General features: G+C 39.6%; 2 protein-coding genes across 4 annotated transcripts in view; both read right to left on the bottom strand.

The window, feature by feature from the left end:
• Positions 1 to 481: 481 nt before the first annotated feature.
• LOC110273628 (uncharacterized mitochondrial protein AtMg00810-like) lies at positions 482 to 2,970 on the bottom strand. 3 transcript variants are annotated; one of them, XM_052252008.1, is made up of 3 exons: positions 2,782 to 2,970; positions 2,321 to 2,459; positions 482 to 2,207 (listed from the first exon to the last, which is right to left on the bottom strand). In XM_052252008.1, exon 3 carries the CDS (start codon positions 1,930 to 1,932, stop codon positions 727 to 729), a length of 1,206 nt encoding a protein of 401 aa, XP_052107968.1. In that variant the 5' UTR covers positions 1,933 to 2,207; positions 2,321 to 2,459; positions 2,782 to 2,970; the 3' UTR covers positions 482 to 726. The 3 variants fall into 3 exon arrangements, with proteins under 3 accessions (XP_052107968.1, XP_052107967.1, XP_052107969.1); XM_052252007.1 differs by lacking the exon at positions 2,782 to 2,970 and having other exon boundaries at positions 2,321 to 2,642; XM_052252009.1 differs by lacking the exon at positions 2,782 to 2,970 and having other exon boundaries at positions 482 to 2,199; positions 2,321 to 2,642.
• A 3,843-nt stretch (positions 2,971 to 6,813) lies between these two features.
• The window catches only part of LOC107459723 (uncharacterized), a 3,402-nt gene continuing 2,662 nt past the window's right edge, over positions 6,814 to 7,553 (bottom strand). Inside the window, exons 7-8 of the mRNA XM_016077964.3 lie at positions 7,473 to 7,543; positions 6,814 to 7,029 (exon numbers count right to left, since the gene is read on the bottom strand). Of these exons, the coding sequence (XP_015933450.1) occupies positions 7,506 to 7,543 (38 nt within the window). The 3' untranslated portion in view covers positions 6,814 to 7,029; positions 7,473 to 7,505. The remainder of the gene's footprint in view (positions 7,030 to 7,472; positions 7,544 to 7,553) is intronic.

Raw genomic sequence — 7,553 nt, 5'->3', positions numbered from 1 at the left:
GGTTCAAATTGGGGAAGATAAGTTGCTAGGGTTTCGATTTGAGGAGTAAAACCTTATCAAACGATCATATACCAATGGTTATTTCTACATAGATAACGCTTTGGATGGTTGAAGTGCCATATAGGGTCGGATAATCACGAACCAAGTGCATATCCAAAACAGGGTACTTGTCACACGAAAAGCATCTTGCGTGGGTACAAGTTCAGTTTCAATCTAATATGGATACATATGTCAGCATTTTCATCTTTCATGGGTACAAATAGTCATTTATTCAAATATTAATTCCAACAACTTTTTCATTTCAATTTTATCCTTATTTTTTTCTTCTTGGTCCTTCGTTTTCTTTCTCTATTCTCCAATTTTTAACATACTACCTTCTTCTCCAACTACCACATAAACCACTACTAAGTTTTATTGCATCATCAACTCACATATTGACACTCCTCCATGTTGATGCAAGCCGATTATAGTATAGTGAAACTTAGGTCAATTTATAAGATATGTTAGAAACAAGAGACTGAGGAGAGGAATCTGAAAAGTGTATTATTCAGCTTGATGAAATGTACAATATACAAGGGGTATTTATAGGTGTTAGATGAATCAACGTAATAAAGACATAGAATCTTACAATTAATATACAGATATGCTATAAATATAAACGATACTAATACGATACTAATACGATACTAATTAATTCTAATGATTCTCTAACATCCCCCCTCAAACTCAAGTGGGTGCTAAGGATACCAGCTTGAGTTTGGATAACAAAGTCCGGAAACGAGTCGGATGATGAGCTTTCGTGAAGATATCAGCAGTCTGATTTAGTGTTCCAACAGCAATGAGACGAATAGCATTAATGAGAATTCGTTGCCGAACAAAATGACAATCAATCTCAATGTGTTTGGTGCGTTCATGAAACACATCATTATGGGCAATCTGAATAGCACTGCGGTTATCACAAAAAACATCAGTAGGAGTGGACTGAGGAGCACCCAGATCTTCGAGAAGCCAACGAACCGAGAGAACCTCAGCAGTGGTGTCAGCGAGGGCACGGTATTCAGCTTCTGTGCTTGACCGAGCGGTGAAGGTCTGCTTCTTAGCACGCCAAGAAATGAGAGCGTCGCCAAGGAATAAACAGTAACCAGTAGTGGAACGACGATCAGTGGGATCGCCAGCCCAATCAGCATCGGAGTATGCTTGTAGTGTCAAAGAGGAATGAGCAGAAAAATAAAGGCCATGAAATAGAGTGCCTTTGACGTAGCGAAGAATGCGCAGAACTGCCGCATAGTGAGTAGTACGAGGAGCTGACAAGAACTGGCTGAGAACATGAACTGGATAGGCAATGTCTGGTCGGGTGACAGTCAAGTAGACGAGACCACCAACTAACTGTCGATAGAGAGTCGGATTATCCAAAGCAGTGCCATCCATAGGAGTAAATCGAACATTAGGCTCAATAGGAGTAGACTCAGTGCGACTATCTGTAATCCCAGCGCGAGCAAGAAGATTTGAAGCATACTTAGCCTGAGAGAGATAGATGCCATCATCTGTGGAGATGACCTCGAGACCAAGAAAATAGCTGAGAGAACCAAGATCTTTCATCTCAAAGGTATGGTGAAGTGAGGTCTTCAGTTCAGAGATACCGTCAACATCATCTCCAGTAATGATCATGTCATCAACATATAAAAGTAGAAGGACAACTCCTCGTTCACTTTTACGAATGAAGATAGCATTCTCATGAGGACTAGAAGTGAAACCAAGATCGCATATGGTAGAGCTAAACTTGTCAAACCATTCACGAGGGGCTTGCTTAAGTCCATAGAGCGCCTTGCGAAGGAGACAAACCTTACGAGAAGGACAAGGATATCCCGGAGGTGGTTTCATATAGACTTTCTGTTTCAAGTCCCCATTAAGAAATGCATTCTTCACATCCATCTGACTGAGAGACCATTTTTTAACTGCAGCAATGGCAAGGAGAGCTCTAACAGATGTAAGGCGAGCAACAGGAGCAAAAGTCTCTTCATAATCAATACCATACTCTTGCGTGCAACCTTAAGCAACCAAGCGAGCCTTATAACGGTCAATAGAACCATCAGAGCGAGTCTTGATCTTGTAGACCCATCTATTGCCCACAACTTCCTGATCAGAAGGAGGATCAACCAAATCCCAAGTATGTGCTTGTTCAAGAGCCTGTATTTCTTCCTGCATTGCTTTTTGCCAATTTGGATTTGTGGAGGCTTCTTTGAATGACTTAGGTTCATGTTGATGAAGAATAGTAGAAAAGCAATGATAATCAAGAAAGATGAGGAGGTGGATTTCTTACCCGAGAAGAACGAGTGGGAGGAGGAGGCATGACGGTATGAGTGGGATCGCCATCCGGTCTGGAGTCATCAGGAGATGGAGAAGACGGTGGAGCAGGAGCCTCGAGGGGTGGAGTTGGGATAGACCCTGTAGTATCATCACTAGGGAAAAGATCAACATTTGGGTTAGTAAAAAATGGTGACGGAGTAGAAGGAATGGACTCAAAAGAGGAAAAACTAGAGAACATGTTATGCTCCCAGAAGACAACATGACGAGATATACGAATACGGCGAAAAATAGGATCCCAACAACGATAACCCTTATGTTCAGAAGCATAACCAAGAAAACAACACATGCGAGCCCTAGGTTCAAGCTTATTGTGTTCATGAGGCTGAAGAAGGACAAAGCAGACACAACCAAAAACATGGAGGGAACTGTAATCGGGAGAAGTACGATAAAGACGCTCAAAGGGAGTAGTGTTACCAAGAACAGAAGAAGGGAGTCTATTGATAGCATGAACAGCAGTGAGAACGGCTTCACCCCAAACACGCTCAGGACAGGAAGAGGAAACAAGCATCGCACGGACAGAGTCAAGAATATGACGGTGTTTACGCTCAGCTCTGCCATTTTGTTGAGAGGTACCAGGACAAGAAAACTCGGACAAAGTACCCTGTTCAGCGAGAAAATTTAAAAGTTTGGAGTCACGATATTCCATAGCATTATCACGTCTGAAAATTTTAATGACTTTTGAAAACTGAGTTCGAACCATAGTGGCAAAGTTAATGTAAATCTGAGGCAATTCACAACGATTAGTCATCAAATAAACCCAAGTAAAACGTGAATAATCATCAATAAAGACGACAAAATATCGAGCCCCTCCCATAGAAGCGGTAGGAGCGGGGCCCCAAACATCAGAATGAATAAGATCAAAAGGAGAGCATGCAATAGAGGAATTATTATTAAAGGATAACGCAGGTTGTTTTGCTGTGCGACAAGAAATGCAATCTAAAGACTCACTTTGAACTTGACCTAAAACACCCGTAGAGATAAGAGGACGCAATTTTCCTAAGGAGCTATGGGCAAGGCGACGGTGCCACAGGTGAAGAGTAGATGGAGAGGAAACAGCACAGAGATTTGTAGAGGGAACATAAAGGTTCTCGAGCTCAAATAAGCGTCCGACCTTACAGCCAGTCCCGATGATCTTTCCCGTCCGACGATCATGTACACGACAACCAGAAATAGAAAAAATGACATCAAAACCGAGTTCAACAAGTTGACCGACAGAGATAAGATTAAAATTTAATTTTGGAATAAAATAAGCATCAGGAAGATGAATATTGGACTGTGAAATAATCCCGTGATGTGTTGCATGCAAGAGGGAACCATTAGCAGTGTTGACAGAAGGTGCATTTGTAGTGGGAGACAACGACGAAAAAAGATGATGCAGAGGAGACATATGATTGAAACAACCAGAGTCAAAATACCATTTAGAATTACCTGGAGGTGTTGAAAGAGTAGCGGGGCTATTACCAGAAAAAAAGAAAAGTTGCTTAAAAAGGGTTTCAATATCTGATGGAGAGACAGAAGGTGTGTTGTGAGATGTGGAAGAGGTGGACTCAGTAGCAGCAGCAGCAGTAGAGTTGTTGGGACGAGGTTGATACTTGTTCTGATCTGAACGTGGTGGTCGAGTAGGACAGGTAGCAATCAAGTGACCCGAGAGCTTACAATAATGGCAGAATAGTTTCGGGCAGTTGGAGCCAATGTGACCTTTTTGTTTGCACTTACGACATTCAATAGAAGGACAGTCAGAGAAGGAATGCCCAGGTCGGTTACAGTTGCGACAGATTTTTCCCTTTCTGTCGGTGGCAGCAAAGACAGTTTCACTTTTAGAACGAAGCAATCCCAAGCGCGTTTCTTCAGACTTGAGACGAGGAAGAGCATCTTCAAGATTAGGCAAGGGATTCTGATGAAGAAGAGAAGCCCTGACCGGCTCATAGTCATCAGTAAGTGCCATCAGAAATTGGATGAGACGTGTCCGGTTTCGATAATCCTCATATGCCTTAGCATCAGCGGGATCTTTAAGAAGAGGCTCACAAGAGGTCAACTGATCCCAAATAATCTCCATCTGAGCAAGAAAATCAAAAACTGCTTGGCCACGTTCTTGCTTAAGGCTATGAAGTTCCTTAAGTAGTTGGTACTGATGAGAGAGATCAGAAATAGTGTAACATTTTGCCAAATGATCCCATACCTCTTTAGCAGTTTCAAAACACCCAAACTGTAAATGAATGCCAGGAGTAGAAGTGTTGCGGAACCAAGTGATAATCTGATGATTTTTACTATCCCAATCTTCCAATTTCTCTACATAGTCCTTTTCCTTCTCAGCATCCTCCTTAGATTTGGAGGCACCATCTTTAGAGTTGTCGGACACAGTTGGCTTAACAGGACAAGCGATATCACCAGTCACATATCGCCATAATTTGCGCCCTTTAAGAAATCCCTGCATAGCTTCAACCCAATGTGCATAGTTGGAGCCATTAAGGATAACAGGGATAGGCTGAAAGACATCCGGTTTATCCATAGTAATAGAAGAAATAGCAAAGGAAAGAAGAAAACTGCAAATTCGGGGCAGAAAATGAGAAAACGGAGCGCGGAATCGGAAAGAGCTCACCCAAAAATCTTAGGGAGGGTCCCACTTGTCCGCCACATCAGTGCCACGACAGCAGACACGTCAGCGCCACGTCAGCAGACACGTCAGCAAATGAGGACACGTGTCAGCACCTGATAGGAGGGAGGGCCACGCTGGCAGTGAGGTGGAGACACGGGTCAGGCGCGGTTTGGGTCGGACGGCACGGTTCGGGTCGGGTGATGCGGGTCTGCAGGGAAAGCGTGGTCGCGACACGTGGCACAACCAGGAACGTTGGATTGGCGTGCGAGATCAACGGCTGCTGAGACTCTGGAAGACCAAATTACACAGGTGGCCAGCTTACTTCCGGCGGCGCGTGACGGCGCGTCCGGTGGAGTCTGGTGGCGATGTTGTCGGCGTTGGAAAGCCGGCGAAGAGAAGATTACAATGATGCCGGAGGTGACGAACCAAAGTGTCGGAATCACAGAGAAAAATGAGGGCAAAGGGGCACGGGTGGAAGCTGGAAGGGAGAGCAACCTAGTCGTGGCAGCGTCTTGAGGCGGCGCGTGGAGGCGCGTCTGGAGGCGGATGGCGGCGTTTTTGGTTGCTATGGAAGAACGGCGACAAGACGAACAAGATGGGTATGGGAGTGACGAACCAAAGCGTCAAAAAGGCAACCAAAAAGGAGGCCAAAGATGACAGCCGGAAAGGGAAAATCAATAAGTCTATGAACGAAAATTCATTGAAAAAAAAAATGCCTAAGCTCTGGATACCATGTTAGAAACAAGAGACTAAGGAGAGGAATCTGAAAAGTGTATTATTCAGCTTGATGAAATGTACACTATACAAGGGGTATTTATAGGTGCTAGATGAATCAACGTAATAAAGACATAGAATCTTACAATTAATATACAGATATGCTATAAATATAAACGATACTAATACGATACTAATACGATACTAATTAATTCTAATAATTCTCTAACAAGATATATGTGTGTCTGGAATTTGTATTATTAGGTTCATGCTATGTGGTAATTTGTGTTGTGAGAAGAAAAAAGGTGGTAATAACAGAAGAATTAGAGACAAAAGAAACGAAAAAGAAAGAAGATGATGACAAAAGTGAAATATAAATTTGGATTTAAAATAAAATTTAATTATGTAATACATCAAAAATAATTATTAATTTCATTCAGGAACGGAGCTAAATTTTTTCTTTTTGGGAGAAACCAACATGAAAAATATAAGTTAAGAGGAATATAAGTTAAGAGGAGAGAAAAATTGAAAATTAAAAAGGGATAAAACAAAAAAATTAAAAACTTGGTATGTACAAATTATTAATTTGGGGGCATTGTCTCCTTCCGATTAACATGGCTCCGTCACTAATTTTATTGACAGCGTGAATTGGTATTCAAAAAACGAATGTAACTATACACCTATATAAAATATTTTACACAGTAAATGCATTAAAATTAAATTTTTTAAAATATATAAGAATATTTAAATGCTAAAATCAAATTAAATTTTAAAAATATTTTTAAAATTTTTAAAAAATTTTAAAAACAAACAACATATTTTACTTTTTATTTGATATTTGCTTTTTTAGACAACCATAAATATAAAAATATTTCCTACATTAATTTAAATAAAAAAGAAATTAGAAAGAAACAAAAAAGAGATAATTTTTTAATTATTATGAATTTTTGTTTGTATTTTAAAATTTTAATCGAAAGTGAGGATGCTTTGAAAATTATTTACAATTAGTGTATTAATAGAAAAAAAATTATTATTAATTTATTCTTTTATTATATAATAATAATAAATACGAAATTAGTTGATATGGTAAGTATTTCATATTCTAACTAAGAAATTTTGAGACCAAAGTCTTAAAATTAGCAAAAAAAACATAATTTTTTTACAAAAAAAATTTGTGTACAAATTTTTTGTGTATGTAATTGTAAAGACTAAAAGAGAGCAAAAAATAAAAAAAACGAGTATTGATACATGTACATCAAAGTTTGAAAATTCAAACAAGCACATGCTCCATTACGAACTGTCAATCGCATTGGAGTTGTTCGTGAATGCGAGAAACTGCTGCATCCCAAACCCTATTCACGATCGAAAATCGGAAACACTTAGTAAAAGGAATAACTATTTAGACAATAGTTTGCATAAAAATCAAGTCAAATAATATTCGATCAAGAAGACGAATTTATTTTAATTGAAAGATAAGAGAGCAAGGATAGTATTATCATTGGTGTCTAAAGCTGAAATTGTAAACGCAGCACTTAGGGTGAGTTTGATTTGCATTTTCATTTTTTATTTTTATTTTCAGTGATTTCTATTTTCAAAATTTTATAAAAAGAACAGAAAACAAGAGGTAAATATGTTCACAAAATTCTAAATACATAAAACACTGACCCTCAATGACCCTTGACAAAAACTTAGTATGACCAAAATACCAAACAGAAGGTGAGCAAAACAGTTATGCAATTCCATTTGAACCAGACGCAACATAAAGCTATTTGAACCGTTAAAACTTATAACTTACAGTTGCTTCAAATGCTAGCCCATGTGATAGTCATCAGTCCATGCCGGCATTCTTGGGCTCCTGCTCCGGTTCTGCCTCGGA

The sequence above is a fragment of the Arachis duranensis genome, chromosome 7 (assembly GCF_000817695.3).
Source record: "Arachis duranensis cultivar V14167 chromosome 7, aradu.V14167.gnm2.J7QH, whole genome shotgun sequence".
In the NCBI taxonomy this organism is placed as follows: domain Eukaryota; kingdom Viridiplantae; phylum Streptophyta; class Magnoliopsida; order Fabales; family Fabaceae; genus Arachis; species Arachis duranensis.
This window is presented reverse-complemented; position numbering and strand designations above follow the sequence as displayed.